This window comes from Adiantum capillus-veneris, chromosome 15 (assembly GCF_014529385.1).
Source record: "Adiantum capillus-veneris isolate H3 chromosome 15, ASM1452938v2, whole genome shotgun sequence".
NCBI lineage: Eukaryota > Viridiplantae > Streptophyta > Polypodiopsida > Polypodiales > Pteridaceae > Adiantum > Adiantum capillus-veneris.
Window position 1 is genome coordinate 17,160,882 of NC_140945.1, and position 16,277 is coordinate 17,177,158.

Genomic DNA, 16,277 nt, shown 5'->3' on the forward strand with positions numbered 1-16,277 from the left:
TGGGGATCATTTTGAAAATTGCAAGAGTTACGAAGTTATAAGATCGATAGCATAGTTCCATCCATCCCCCAATCCTCCTCGACCTTCAATTTGTCTTCCATTCTCTTCCCAATCTGCGGACATTCAATACAATAAGCATCCAATGATCGACAAACCATGATGTATTGAAAATGTGGTGGAAGGATTCTCACCTTGTGACCTTGTAAACAACATTGTGCTTGTTGAAGGGCCTCAAAACCCATAATGACCAAATGTTCTCGCACATTACTGAGAGTCCAATGCTTGTTCACTTGGACTGCCTCCAAAGCATCGTTGGGCATCTTCACTACAATGTCAAAGCTTGCATTAGCGCCGTCTACACTCTGTAAGGGAGTCCACACTCCAAGATTGCACATCCAACGATCATAGTGAAATCGTATGTACAAGGAGGTGCGGATTTCAAATAGCGCATTCCAATACCTGAAGCTCCAACCTTACAACGGTACCGGTCCCCATTGTGCATGCCCTCCACAAAACCCTAGTCCTCTTCTAAAAGCCTTCCTAATTCCTCGTAATGCACATCTTTACATACAAGCATTGTGGTAGTCTCCACAAATCCAAACTCTTTAAAAATGTGCACAAAACAATGAATAGGCAAACACCAACTCAAGCCCATAGACCTAGAAGCTTTAGAGTATTTCAAAGAGTTTTGGACATCTATTATCATCTTTTTCTTGAAAGATTCTACCGACCACAAATCTAGCACCGGCCACTCCATACTTAATAAGGAAGTTACTTTGATGGGTTCAAGCGTTCCAAACGCTTGTGTAGAAGTAGGGACAATATAAGAGTGAGAATAGAAGAAAATCCTTCTTTGAACCAGTTTGGTTGGGCAAAGATGTGGGAACATTGTTGCTCCATATCCGCATGTATAGCATTGAATGTGCCAGAGAGACTATGTAGTGGCTGCTCCTCCACCAACGTGGATGGAAATTATAAATCCATGACAAATTAAGTATGAATCCATAATAACATTACATTGTGATTTCACACCTAGCTTTGTATTCTCAAAACATGTACTTACAATGTGTTGGAAATCGAGGTGGTTCTTGCAAATGCATGGTTGACATTGAGAAAACATGTTGCACAATGGCTACGGTGTCGGGGGATATATGTTCGAAAATTGAGCCAGGTCAGCACCAGGCTGCTGGCTGTGGAAAAATTGAGAGCAAAATTTTACCGCACCGCACAATACAGCAGCTTTTAATCACTCGGTAATGCTATCGACGCACAAACTTGCTCAAAAATTGATAACACCGACAAAATTGATGCACAGTTATGAAGAAGTGTCGTTAACGACACCGTTAATTGAAATTAATGAAGTTAGAAGCTTAAACCCCCCTTACAGAATACTCCGGGCCGTTAACAGCTCCGCAATTCATCAAAGGAGGTAATTAAATTAATTTGCTTGCTGATGAGGTACGTCGTATCGTATTGATTCCATCTGATTGACTGGGTTGCAATCACTTCTTCAAAAAGCTCGATGGCCTCCCTTGCACTTCTCTCTTCGAACAACTCTCCCCTTCTCTTTGTTGTTTTTGCTTCTCTTTATCTCGAGAACGAAAGACAGAGAGAGAGTAAACTTTGCTTCTCTTGCTTCCTTGCTCGCCCTTGGTTGCAAAGCCCTGGCTTGGCTTGAAGATTCAGAAAGCTCGCCCTGGCTTTGGTTTGATTGATCAAGGAGATAAAGCTTGCCTTCTCTTGGGTTGGCTTCGAGATCAAGGAGAGAAATCTTTCTTCGTGCTTGCTCGTTTTCTTCTCCTAGAGCATGCGAGAGAGCAAGCCCCTTTGAGCCTCGAGAGCTTGAGATCCCTGCTTCCTCTTCTTCCCTACTCTCTCTCTCTTCTCTTTCGTTAGCTTGCAATAGTTGCATGCAAAAGGCATGCTCCCTATTAATAGGTTACCCCTCCCTTAGCAATGACGGCGCCGTTGTTGCTAGGGAGGCATAAAAACCTCCTCTGCTGACGTGGCAGCCTCGAAATTGGACACCGCGAAAATTGTCGCAACTGGTGTCGAAATGTTGTGCGAGGCGATTCCCTACAGCTTTTGCTTCAGTCGCGCACTCATCCGATCACTGTGCTGGCGAGCGCGAGCTTGGATCTCCTGCACGCTACGCCCTCGCTGCCTGTTGCTTCCACGCCATGCTCCTCTCCTTATTTCTTTTGTTTTCCCATTGCCCTTATTAAAGCCCTTACTGGGCGGCCATATTAAAACCCCTTTGGACGGCCGGCCTTTGTAAAGGCCATATTTGGCATACATCTCTACCAAGGCATTGCCAAGCTTCTCATTGGGCGGGCATTGCACTTCATTGGATGGCGGGCGGCCCTTAACACTAGAATGGTAACCTAACAGGACATAAAAGTGTCCTTTTAGGGTTTTGGGAAAAAATTCCAAAACCATAGTAGATCCACTCATTTTGAAAAATCCTTTCATGAGCTTATAGTTCAATAACTACTACATATGGAAAAAATAAGAAACTTGTAATTTTTCTCATCCCTTGGTCACTACAAGCCTCCAAAGTTGATGGACCAGTGCATTTTGTCCAAAACAACAATTTCTTACGGTTGATTGCATATAAATAAGAGTGGAGATTTTTGTAGGACATGAGATAAAATGCCCCATTAACTTCAATGGGTTGGTGACCAAAACATATGGTTGCTTTGACCTCACTAATTTTTTTTTGGGCAAAAAAAATAGGTACAAAAAAATGGCATTTTTGCCATTCTGCGGACCTATCATCAAAGTTTCTATAGTCACGCTCAATACAGATACTATATACATGTTTTCTTAGTTCCCTTTGGGCCTCTGGATTCAAAAGGAGCCATGGAGCATGTCAAAAGGATAATGGATCTCTTACAATTGGAACCTTGGGGGCAATGATAAAGTGCTAAATACAGCAAACATGAAAAAACTGGGTTTAGAATTATGACCTCTAGAAACCCATAGAAACTACTCAATATCTAGCCAAGTTTGTAGTCTATAATTAGATATGATTACTACCTACAAAATACACACAATTGGCCTAAGAAACTAGCAATATTGAGAAAGTTATACTTGCTACTCTAAAATGTATCTTATTCTTCAGCAATCAAAAAACTCAACCATCATCATATACTATGCTATATAGCATATTAGGTCCCCCAAAACTCAAGGAAGATTAGCTTTATGTTATACATTACACTTACACAATCAAAATTGAATTTGGATATCAAGAAAGCCACCAAAAAAATCATAAAAGTGCTAATTTTGGCCAAAAAAACAGGATTATGCAATTCTTGTAAATTGGTCATAACTTTCAATTTTAACACTTAGCTCTCCCTACAAGCATCAAAACATGTTGAGAACTATGAAGGCCTAACCTCTAGCCATCTAAACCTCACAAACATGAAGTTTAGAGTGGTATAGTTGCCAAAAATTGAAAAAAAGCCAAAAACAGGACCAGTTTTTTCACACAGTTTAGGTTCAAAAATGTTGTGCAAGAGTAAGGTTAATGGTGAGATCGATACTCAAAAAAAAATGCTAAGTTTTTTTTCAACTCATAAGGCAACTTTGTGGATATATAGCACCTAGAAATTCATTTTCATACTCTTCAAATAATTCAAGCAAAATGGTCACTTAACAGAATACAAAAGTGTCCAAGGACATAAAAGTGTCCTATTACCATTCTAGTGTTAAAGGGCACCACACTTGGCATACATCTCGATGATAGCCCTTGCAAGGGTGTTTCATTTGGCATAAATTCCAGCCAAGAAAAACAATGCCAAGCTTCCTTCATTGGCGGCCACATTAGTGGACGGCCTTTAGGTTGGCCTATGGCTGACATTATCAAGGGCACTACATTTGGCATACAATTCGGCCAGGCAATGTTAAGCACGATATTTTTCTCCAGTAAGCCTTGACTAACAATACCATCATGAATTTTTATTGTCCATTCCGACATCTCGAATAATGCCAAAATAACCCAGCTCAGCATTTTTGATAACTGACACCGGACTCTGCCTGCCAAGCCGTAGACTTCTCAACCTGCATAGAACGCATACAAACCTTGATGAGGAGGCCAAGATTCCCAGATGGCACTCCGACCGAGCGGACCGAACTGGCACGGAACCGGCCCCCGGTGAATCTTTAACTGCCCATATCTTGGCAACCGTAACTCCGATTGCTGATTTGAAAAGACCGACGTGCTCCACAAAGTAAGCACTTCAGGCCCGTGCATTCATTTCATTTCTGTCACCTCATCTGCAGTTTCCCAATCCGGTACGGATCTGCATTAACTCAAACTTCAAAGAGCCATAACTTCTTCATCGTAGCTCTAATCGACGAGCTGTAAAGACAAGCCGGTAGAGCACTTCAAGCACTGCAGTTCTACATCATAATCTTCCATATGTGCTCACATCAAGAATAACACTTTTAGCATCATTAAGGCATGTTTTGGCTCTTTCAGCTGCATTTGTCATACATTCAGCATTGAACTTGGCCTGTTACCAGGCCCTAATCACTCTTCATTAATCCTGTAAGCTTCAAACAAACTTGATGTGCATTTTCCTGGCATCTTTCTTAGCATGGGAGCGGAGCTGCACGACATCCCCCCCCTCTGAACCTGCACAGCCTCCGGTCTGTGCCAATCGCACTTATAAAGCATCATCAAGAGCATCATCAGACTCATCGTCCGATGCATACATAACATTGTCTTCAGGAGGTTGACCTGTGTGAAGTCTCCAATATTAATCTCACTATCTGGTTGCTTAAACAACTTAACTCTTTTCCCTGCAATAGGCACCTTGAGCTCAGTGCCATCAAGCTCGCATAACTTGTAGGTCGTATTATCATAAACATGAAGTACTACATATGGTCCAAACCATCGTTTAACCATTTTCCGCATAGCAGTGTACTGGTTCTCCAGGCTACTGTCATATACAAGGACCAAATCCCCATCTTTAATAGCACGAGGTCGTAGTCCGTGCTTACCATCAAACGCTGCTTTGTTCTTCAACCTTGATTCCTTAAGAATTACTTTAGCCTGTTCAATATCTTCTTGACGTCTCTCAAGTTGGCGTATGCGCAATGCAAGCAAATCTTCTATAGACATACCTTCTTCCCATGGCATTATGGTCCAGGAGATAACTGCTTCCTCTGTAGGCATAATGGGTTTTTGCACGTACATTAGCTCAAATGGCATAAAACCTGTAGTAGAACTATGTGTAGTTCGATCAGCCCATAAAGCAAATGGTAAGAGTTTAGGCCAATCACCAATATGTCCCTGGCATGCCTTTGCTAAATCTTTAACAATAGGCGGATGCCCTCTTTCACTTTTGCCATTACCCTCTAGATTGTATGCTGTAGTGAGAGCCAATTTAATGCCCAAGCGAGCAAAGAAATCTCGAGCTTCATCTGCATCAAGCTCTCCTCTATCAGCAGTAATTCTACCAACACATCCATACCTGGAAATAACATCCTCAAGAAAGAACTTGCATACGGAACTGGTAGCCTTGGTACGCAAGGCTCTGCCTTCCACCTGATTAGTAAGATCCTCTCTGGCAAGAACAATATACCGCATCTGCCAGACACCTACTGGCATGGTAATCAGGTCCACCACCCACTTGTAGTGCACAGCCAGCGGATAGGTGGGATGCAATCCATCTCGATGTCTCACATTAGAATACTGTTGGCATATTAGGCATGTCTCCACAAACTGAGCCACATCTTTATACATACCTTTCCACCAGTAACGATCCTTAATCTTGACAAAAATTTCCCAGACTCCTCTATGTCTAGCCCATAAACTTTCATGAAACTCTTTGATAACCCGCTGTTGAGTCGCTTTATCACAAACAACCCGCTGCGGTACTCCTTTAGAGCGTTTTGGCTGCTTCCATAAATGGCCATCCTTCAGAAAATAGCCGTAAGCTTTCTTCCTGATCTTTTTGTGCTCTTGATCCGTCCACCCTTCATGCTTAGTAAGAGTGCTAAGGTAGCAACCAATCAAAATCCATTCTCCTTCATAGAACTCTTCAGAAAATACCTCAAAAGTATGAGCAATATTGCCACAATTTGCATGCAGATAAGAAGACGAATAGAACTTCAAGAAAACATCATCACTTGTGGTTAGCATCTCTTCTTCATCTTCAAATCTAGCTCTTGATAACATATCTGCAACAGGATTATCTCTACCTGCAATATGACAAAATTCAGGATTAAGAGATTTAATGTAGGCTATCCATCGCAGCATAGCAATATCCGGAGTAGAGCAATTTGCAATCATCCCTATCAATGGCAAGCAATCTGTCTCTACCATGACTGAAGCTCCAATAAATTATTCTTTATCAGACCTTAGAGTAGTAGCAACGCCCCAAAGTTCTCTCTTAACTTGTGGGTAGCCTCTTTGGTGAGCATTGAGCACTTTTGCTCCAAATCGAACCGCATACTTGTTACCTTCTTCATCATCTTGACCTATAGCCCAGCCAATACCTGTCGGGCTAGTGTCAACTGTTAAGATTATTGGCCTTCCGCATTTGTAGTCAACTTTCCTCAAGGTCAGAGCCTCAAGGAGCATCTTCTTTAATTTCCTCATAGCTCGTGTGTGAACTTCTTCCCAAACAAATCTTTTACCTTTTCTTATCAGTTGATAAAGTACTTCTACAACATGAGCAAAATGTGGCAGCCAAATAAGATAGAATACACATGCACCCAGAAACCGACGAACTTCAGTAGCCGAAGAGCACGTTTCCTTCATCTTTTGAATAGCTTCAACTTTAGCCGGACTTGGCCTTCTACCTTCTGGACTGCACATGTGCCCTACAATTAGAACCTCTTTGGCACCAAAAGTTTGTTTTTTCCCTGAAAGTGTTAAGTTAACTTCTTCAAGCCTGGATAAAATAGCATCACAGTCAGCAATATGTTGAGCAACAAAATGTCGGCACCCCCTCTGATCTTTTGCTTCATCTTTTGAGACTTCCTCACAGCCCTTAATCGGTAGATCATCAATGAAAGGCATAGTAACATGTGGGATAAATTCCCTTAATACCTTATTCATGTCGTTCATCATATGAGCTACAGAATTAGTAGCACCCTGTGGCAGAGTGCACATCCTTACCAATCCGAGAGGTGTACGCATCGTAGTAAGATCCGTGCTCTCCAATGCTAACTGAAATTGATCATATCCATAATAAAGATCACCCATAGAATAAATTGACCTTCCTGCAAAAGCCTCAACAAATTCATCCACAATTGGGCCGGTATCCACATTGCAGATTGTTACCTTATTAACAGGCTGCATATCCTGTATGAACCTTAAAGTACCATTTTTCTTTGGAATAGTGAACCATCGGTTAGAGTATGGTGCACATGATGGTTCCAAGATTCCCATTTGTATCTTCTCATTAAGCAAATTGATAAGCTTTGGCAAGTGAGCTTTAGGAGCTGGAATAGGACGTAAGCTCCATGGCATGTGAGGAACAGTGAATATAACCATAGGTGCAACAACACTTGGATCCACACACCCAATCTCACTTGGCTCAAAGGCAAAATCTTTACCATGTTTTTCAAGCATACCTTGAAAACACTTGATTTCCTCTTCGTTGAGAAAACCATCTTCTCCCACCTTCAGCTGCTGCAATGTCTCTTTAGTAAATTTGTGCCCAATGTTCTTAGGATTTCTGAGCATAGGCTATCGAGAAGCTTCTTTAATTACTTCATCACTTCCCTCTGGTAGAGGTGTAGCCACAGTTCTCACTTTCTTTGCAATTGTCTTGTACTTCGTCTCTACCTGTGCTTCAACTTCTTTATCCAAGTCATCCTCAATATGCATAAGTGCCTCGTATATGTCCAGCTCTTCGTACATGTCCATTGAGTGCACTTTAACAACTTCAGTTCCACTTTCTAACCTGTTGTGCTTGATATCCTCAAGCTCTGACATAGTATCAACATAAGAGATCTCTTCAAAGATTCCTGAAATCACATCATCCGGTTCTAGCACATCACATCCCTGCAAGTCACTTTGAATGCTTGAAACATATTGTTTCTCCCACTTAGTTAAATCAGTAAATTTCTTGTAAGATACTGAACCCTCAGATGTCAACCCTAGAAATCCTGAAGAGAAGGTTTCTCTTTGCGAGAACTTCTCCTCACTTGCACCACCATAGTCCCGCTTTATAGTGGCACCCCAAGAAAATCCTGAGAAAAACTTTGTTCTTTAAACTCCTTACGTAGCTTTGGCATTGGACGATCACGCAAACTGTCTTTGTTTCTAGCATGATCAACACATACAGTTAGAAATTGAACTGCTTTCTTACCATCTCGGCTTCGAACCCTGGCATAGGCCGAGCCATTATCTAGCACCTTAGTTTCCATCCGCACAGCCGTAATGTAGGGTTGTCCCAGAATCAATGGGTAGGAGGAATGCTCCTGTATAAAAAAGTTCTGCTCATCACAGACATCCCCAATAGTTACCTTAACATTTGCGCATGCATCGTAAAGATCTCCAGGAAGCATGTTGGTAGCTCAAATCCGCCACCCGTGATCTACATCAATAGGTCACTTCCCCTTTTGGTGCAAATTCTTTGCCATGAGATTGATTTCTGACCCATGGTCTATGAGGGCTAAGACCGGCTCCTCAATGTCGCCAAGCTTTACCACTGTTTCTGTCGTGGCTCTTGCCCAATGAGTCCTCGAGAAGTGACTCTTGGGTATAACTTCTTCATCTTCACCGTCATTCAAATGCATGTTTCTTACCTCAGGTATAATCGGGCTGGGAACCACCACATGCTTTGGCTCTTCTTCTTCAAGATCTGCTAAGTACTCTTCATAGTCTTCCAAAATTGCTTGAATGTGACGAACCACTTGGCTTTTAACTGGATCTGACTCTTGATCATTCGGTACTTGCCGCTTCCTTTTTATAATGTCGATGATCTCTTCATGGAACTCGCGCTTAGCAATTCCAAGAATATCCCCCAAGGTGAGCTCCACTTTACTATTTAAGATACGTTCTTCAAAAACCTTCAAATCCGTAGCTAGTTCAATATCAGACTTGAGTTTATACAAGGGCCCTTAGGCTTACCTTGCTTCTTGTCCTTTGGAGCCTCTTCCATAACCACCTCCGGAGCAGGTTTAGGAGCTGGCACTTCTTCTTTCTTATTGTTGGATCTCGTCTGCCTTTTTGACGTCCCAGCCACCTCTTCATCTCTTTTCCGCTTCTCTTCCACCATAGATTCATTGGCTTGAGCTTTAGCAATATAAGCATATACTGAAAGAGATTCCATTGGATCGGTCCACCCAGTAGTTTCTCGAATTGAGTTACCCACCTGGCGTAACTTCCCATATGTTACCTTACCTGCTTCTGCTGTCTTTAAAGCATATGGCCACAACTGGCCCTTTGTACCTATACCATCATCATCTTCCTTACCACAAACTTGCAGCCCATATGTAGCTGCTTCCACAAGGGCAACATTATGCTGTATTTCCTTCACTATCTTCTTCATTCCGCCTCTGCCAAAGTTCAAGCGGAGCAGTTCCCCTGTCGCCCTGAGATGAATATTCTTGTCTTTCCAGAAAACCACATTCTTCTTATAAGCTTCATCAAACTCATGACACTCTGTAATAGGACTAATCTTTGAAGTTCTTAAAGTCGAAAAGAATGTAGCAGGGCATATCTTTCGTTTAGCATGATTTGAAAGATTGTTGAATAGTCTATTAAATAGAGCTTATATGAATGTGTTTGAGATATTAAGAGAGAACATATATTCTTTTTTTTTAAATAATACACTAAAGACGTATTTGATAAAGATTAATGAATAACAGATAGTCTGTCTATGAATAGTAAAATTGAGATTTTTATTAATATCAATGTTTTATATTTATGTGTTTTAGCTTAAAATGCATGGGTAGGCTTAAAATAAGTTGAAAAAGTAGTGGAGATCCAAAAACAGAGCTTTTATGAGTCGCGACCTAAAAGTTACGTTTTTAGCCAAACAGAGATGTTTTTCGCAATTTTGTTTACGATGCCTTATAGACCAGACCTATTCCCGTCGTTTTCAGTACCTGGATTGCTCTGTTCTGAGTTCGTTTGTAAAAGTTATGATGAAAACAAACAGAAGGCAGCAGCAGTGTAGTGTACACAGGGACAGACAGACATACAACATCATACAGTTCTCCCTGCTATCAACCAAGAAGTGGATTGTTTCTTCATGATAGAGTATGAAAATTGAGATTATGAATGTATATAATTATGTTTTTTTACTTTGATTATCATGTTGAATTGGTTGCACGAGTATGTTCTTTTGGCTATTTTGTAGGCGATGCAGAAATCAATGTGTGAAACAGGATCTGTGCAAAGTGTCATGATAGAAATCTAACCTTTACGGATCGCTTAGCGATCACGTTCTTATATTATTCTCGCAGGTATACTTGGTACGAAAATCATGCAGGCTTTTCGAGGAAAAGAAGGATAAAAGCACGACGGGTGGTGCGTTTGGGGATCATTCGCCGATCTCTTCTTCTGCGAGTGCGAGTGCGAGTGCGAGTGCGAGTGAGAGTGAGAGTGAGAGTGAGAGTGAGAGTGCGAGTGCGAGTGCGAGTGAGACGCTGCATGCAAGTGAACTGAAGCTCGGGGGTGGTCGGGAGGTTCGAGCTCCGTACAACGGAGTGCGCCCATATATATATTTTGCTCCTCTGTTGTATCAAACACTATCAATACAAATATTTCTTCCTCTGTTTTGCTGTCTATATCTATTATTCGGTTCCCGTGACAATTGGTATCAGAGCAAGCGGTTGATTCTGAACATGGAAGGATACGAGAGGAGGATGAAGGAGCAAGAAGACCTGATTCGGCGACTATGAGAAGATTTGAAAATTGCAAATCGAGAGTGTGTTGAGACTCTGCGGGGCAAAGCAGCACGAGAGCTTGATATCTATGTAGACCTTGATGGCCAACATGAAGGTGAAAACCATGCTAATCCACCTGGAAACAATAATCATCGTGGTGGCACTGGGGTACCGCCAAAAGAAACGATGACGATATAGGAGAAGCGACAACCAAATCATTCTTAACGAAGGCTAAGCTTAAAGAGTTTGATGGCATAAGAAAGATATGCAAAGATTTAGAAGCGTGGATTGAAGAACTCAAAGATTGGGATTATACTTTCAATATCGAGAACACGACCACGAGACTTTCGAATGCTCGAGCAAGGTGATCGATAAGACAATACGTACCAAGATGGCTCAATTGGAGACTTTTGGCGATGCGTACGATAAAGGTAAGTCATCTACCCCTTCTTTGTGATGTTTTATGTCTTTGATACGTCCTTTGAAAGCTTCTGTGAGATCGAATTTATGCGTAGAAGTTGAGATTAAAATTTGAATTTCTTAATTGATTTGGATAGTATTCATTGCTTCTTATCGTCTAAATTGATTGAGAAATTAAACTTGAAATTAAATCGAGAAGTTACAAGACTTGTGGATTTAACTAGTGGTAATAATAGTTTCACGAAAGAGTTAGTAGAAAAATTGTTTTTTTTTCTTTGAAGAGTCGAAATCATAAAGATGATTTCTATAACATAAACATTGATATGCATGATGTTATCTTTGGTATCAATTAGATCATTGAAAATCATGTTTTGATTGATTGTTAAGAAAGAAAAATATATCTTTAATCATTTGATGATGATAAGTCACACTCTTTGTGGAAAGAAAGAGATTCTAAATCTAGTTTTGGCAATGGAATTGATAAGGTGACTTAGATAAGAGTGTGAGACGTTGCTTGTGTTTGCTAATGAGATTAAAGAAGAATCTGGGGATAAACATAAAGAGACAAATCCAGAATTTATAGAGGATCTCTTACATGAATTTAAGGATGTGTTTCCGGACGATCTTCTTGGTATGCCTCCGCCTAGAGCGGTAGACCACGCCATAGATCTATATCCAGGAGCAACACCTTATTCAAGAGCTCCATACAGGTTCAATATTGATGAGCTTAAAGAGCTCAAGATACAACTTGATGATCTTTTGAAAAAAGGGTTTCATTAAGCCTAGTGTATCTCCTTGGGGTAGTCTTGTGTTATTCAAAAAGAAAAAGGATGGTACATATAGGTTATACATCGACTATAGGGGATTAAACAAACAGACCATTAAGAACAAATATCCTCTTCCTCACATAGATGAACTGCTTAGTCATTTGAGTGGTGCCACAATTTTCAAAGGTTGACCTTCGTTCTGGCTGCCATCAAATCCGTATCAAGGCCGAGGACATTCCAAAGATTGCTTTTCGTACACGTTATGGACATTCTGAATTTACAGTTCTTACTTTTGGTTTGACTAATGCACCAACAACTTTCATGTGCTTAATGAATAATATTTTTTACCCGTATCTTGATGACTTCATTCTGGTATTCTTGGATAATATTTTTGTGTATTCTACGAATGAAGAAGATCATGCATTGTACTTAAAGAAAACATTTGAGGTTTTGCGTGAACATAAATTGTATGCCAAAGCAAGTAAGTATTCTTTTGCAAAGGATCAGATTGTGTATTTGGGAAGAGTGATTTCTAAAGAGGGGATTCACATTGATCTTGATAAAGTTAAGACTATGTTAGTAAGAGATGTAAGAAGCTTTATGGGTCTAGCACAATATGAGAGAGCACACATTAAAGATTTCTCTAAGATAGCAAGTCCTTTGACCGAATTGACCAAGAAAGACAAGGGTTTTGTGTGGACTTCTAGCTGTGAGACTGCTTTTGAGACCTTGAAGGCTAAAATAGCGAAAAATTTTGTTTTAAAAGTTCCTAGATGGGCAAACCATTTGTTGTGTCCTGTGACGCTAGTGGTGAACAATTAGGTTGTGTTTTGACACAAGAAGGAAGAGTGGTTGCATATGAGTTTAGGAAATTAAGACGACATGAATTGAACTATGCGACACATGATCTAGAATTGCTTGCTGTTGTTCATGCATTGAAACATTGGCGTCATCTTTTGCTTGGTGTCAAATTTGAATTGTGTACTGATCATCAAAGTTTGAAGTATATTTTCACGCAGCCATTGTTAAACAACAGACAAAGGAGATGGATTGAATTGTTGGCTGAGTATGATTTTGACTTGAAGTATTTGTGTGGGAAAGAAAATAAAGTTGCAAATGCATTGAGTCGTAGGCCCATGTGTAATTTGTTGATTGTTGTGCGATCCAATTTGGTTGATGAGATACATACCGAAGTTGAAAACGATTCTTTTTACATGCCTATTTTGAAATTCTTGCGTGAGAATATTGGTGAGATGTATGAGAACAGATATCACTTGTATAAGGGAAATCTGTATTATTATGACCGCTTGTGTATTCCTGCAAATTCTGCTTTTAAGAGTCAAATTCTGCATGAGTGTCATAACTCACCTTTTTCTGGTCATCCTGGATTGAGTAAGACATATGAAAAGATTAAAAGTTCATTCTTTTGGCCACGTATGAAATTGGATGTTAAGAATTATGTGCGTGAATGCTTTCAATGTCAACAAGTTAAAATTGAACATAAGAGGATGCCTGGTGACCTTCAACCCTTAGACATTCCTTTACAGAAGTGGGAGTCTATATCCATGGATTTTATTATTAGACTTCCTACTACTCGTGGAGGGTATGACTCGATCTTTGTGGTAGTAGATAGACTCACAAAATAGGCTCACTTCTTTCCCGTGAAAATAACTGATGCTGCTTTGACCATTGCACGCTTGTTTGTGAAAGAGATATTTCGTTTGCATGGCATGCCCAAGAGCATAGTGTCTGACAGAGATTCTAAGTTCACTTCACATTTCTGGAGAGCGACTTTTGACTCTATATGTACCCAGTTACGCATGTCTACTGCTTTTCATCCTCAAACCGATGGGGAAACGGAGAGAGTGAATCGTATTTTAGAAGATATGTTACGAATGTATGTCAATGAAAACCAATCTAATTGGAATGAATATCTGCCTTTGGTGGTTGAATTTGCATATAACAGTTCATATCATTCATCTATTAGGATGACTTCGTTTGAGGCAATGTATGGCTATAACTATCCCACACCTATAAATTTTCTTAGCTCGAGGAATAAGGTAGAACTGTCACCTGAGATGCTTGAGAAAATGGATAGCGAGTTGGCCAAAATCAGGGGGAATATTAGAGAATCTCAAAAGAGATATAAACTGTATTATGACAAGAAACATCGTGTTGTGGAGTATGAAACTGGTGATATGGTTTTTTAATGGTTATTCCTGAGAAGTCTCATTTGATTCTTGGAAATGATAGAAGATTGTCTCCACGATTTGTTGGTCCATTTAAAATTTTGAAGCGCATTGGTTCATTAGCTTACAAATTGGAATTGCCTTCTCATGTTAAAGTGCATCATATATTCTATGTGAGTTTATTGAAAAAGTATGTTCCTAATGTGCATCATGTTTTAGAGGACAACTCTAAGTTGAAAGATGACGGACCATTGACTGTAGAACCAGACTTAGTACTAGATAGGCGTTTTAAACATCTGAGAAATAGAGACATTGTGGAAGTTTTGGTTAAGTGGCAGAACTATTCAGTAGAGGATACATCATGGATTGATCTTAGTGTTTTGCAAAGAGAATTTTCCTCTCTTTAGACCAACTCTGAGGACATAGTTAATTTTGATAAGGGGAGAATGTAATAGGACTAATCTTTGAAGTTCTTAAAGTCGAAAAGAATGTAGCAAGGCATATCTTTCGTTTAACACGATTTGAAAGATTGTTGAATAGTCTATTAAATAGAGCTTATATGAATGCGTTTGAGATATTAAGAGAGAACATATATTCTTTTTTTTAAAATAATACACTAAAGACGTATTTGATAAAGATTAATGAATAACAGATAGTCTGTCTATGAATAGTAAAATTGAGATTTTTATTAATATCAATGTTTTATATTTATGTGTTTTAGCTTAAAATGCATGGGTAGGCTTAAAATAAGTTGAAAAAGTAGTGGAGATCCAAAAACAGGGCTTTTATGAATCGTGACCTAAAAGTTACGTTTTTAGCCAAACAGAGATGTTTTTCGCAATTCTGTCCGCGATGCCTTGTAGACCAGACCTATTCCCGTCGTTTTGAGTACCTGGATTGCTTTGTTTTGAGTTTGTTTGTAAAAGTTATGATGAAAACAAACAGAAGGCAGCAGCAGTGTAGTGTACACAGGGACAGACAGACATACAACATCATACAGTTCTCCCTGCTATCAACCAAGAAGTGGATTGTTTCTTCATGATAGAGTATGAAAATTGAGATTATGAAGGTATATAATTATGTTTTTTTACTTTGATTATCATGTTGAATTGGTTGCACGAGTATGTTCTTTTGGCTATTTTGTAGGCGATGCAGAAATCAATGTGTGAAACAGGATCTATGCAAAGTGTCATGATAGAAATCTAACCTTTACGGATCGCTTAGCGATCACGTTCTTATATTATTCTCGCAGGTATACTTGGTACAAAAATCGTGCAGACTTTTCGAGGAAAAGAAGGATAAAAGCACGACGGGTGGTGCATTTGGGGATCATTCGCCGATCTCTTCTTCTGCGAGTGCGAGTGCGAGTGAGAGTGAGAGTGAGAGTGCGAGTGCGAGTGCGAGTGCGAGTGAGACACTGCATGCAAGCGAACTGAAGCTCGGGGGTGGTCGGGAGGTTCGAGCTCCGTACAACGGAGTGCGCCCATATATATATTTTGCTCCTCTGTTGTATCAAACACTATCAATACAAATATTTCTTCCTCTGTTTTGCTGTCTATCTCTATTATTCGGTTCCCGTGACACACTCTCTCATAAACCTGTGGTCTTCACTATCGCACCACATGCATCGATCCCAATTTTTACGTGGTGGTTGTTGCTGCTTAGGTTCAGAAGTAGACGCCTTTATAGCTAACCCTTCAAATTTAACAGTTTTAAAATTCAAATTTAGTTCTTGAATACCTTTAACCAGGTCGTCAAGAACAGGCCCCTCCACTTTGGGTATTGCAGAGGGCAACTTCTCTTTAATCTCTTCTTCATCATCATCTACAACCTCTACCACGATCTACTTGTCAGCTCGCTTCTGTCGTTTAACAATAATATTCACCACTTCACATACTATTTTCCAATCCGATGTCAACCCCAATTCTCCTGCCGGGTCCTCTAATAATTGCACCAAATTCTTTTGTAGTCGCAGATCAGCAGCTTGAATAAACAATTCCACCTTCTGATCTTTCAAGGAACGTTGTTCTACTGACGATAACTG

General features: G+C 40.1%; 1 protein-coding gene across 1 annotated transcript; it reads right to left on the bottom strand.

Moving 5' to 3' along the window:
- Window positions 1-4,005: 4,005 nt before the first annotated feature.
- Window positions 4,006-5,596, bottom strand: LOC147440340 (uncharacterized). The gene is made up of 4 exons (XM_086483286.1): window positions 5,443-5,596; window positions 4,745-5,277; window positions 4,434-4,517; window positions 4,006-4,062 (listed from the first exon to the last, which is right to left on the bottom strand). Exons 1-4 carry the CDS (start codon window positions 5,594-5,596, stop codon window positions 4,006-4,008), a joined length of 828 nt encoding a protein of 275 aa, XP_086339412.1.
- Window positions 5,597-16,277: the final 10,681 nt, after the last annotated feature.

What these genes read in the sequence shown, in the direction of transcription:
- LOC147440340 (XM_086483286.1), bottom strand. Translation starts at nt 5,596, where the DNA reads ATGCGGTATATTGTTCTTGCCAGAGAGGATCTTACTAATCAGGTGGAA. An exon ending in AATTACTGCTGATAGAGGAG is followed by an intron (nt 5,278 to 5,442) that starts AGCTTGATGCAG and finishes GTGATTGGCCTA; the next exon opens with AACTCTTACCATTTGCTTTA. An exon ending in ATATTGGAGACTTCACACAG is followed by an intron (nt 4,518 to 4,744) that starts GTCAACCTCCTG and finishes GCCTGGTAACAG; the next exon opens with GCCAAGTTCAATGCTGAATG.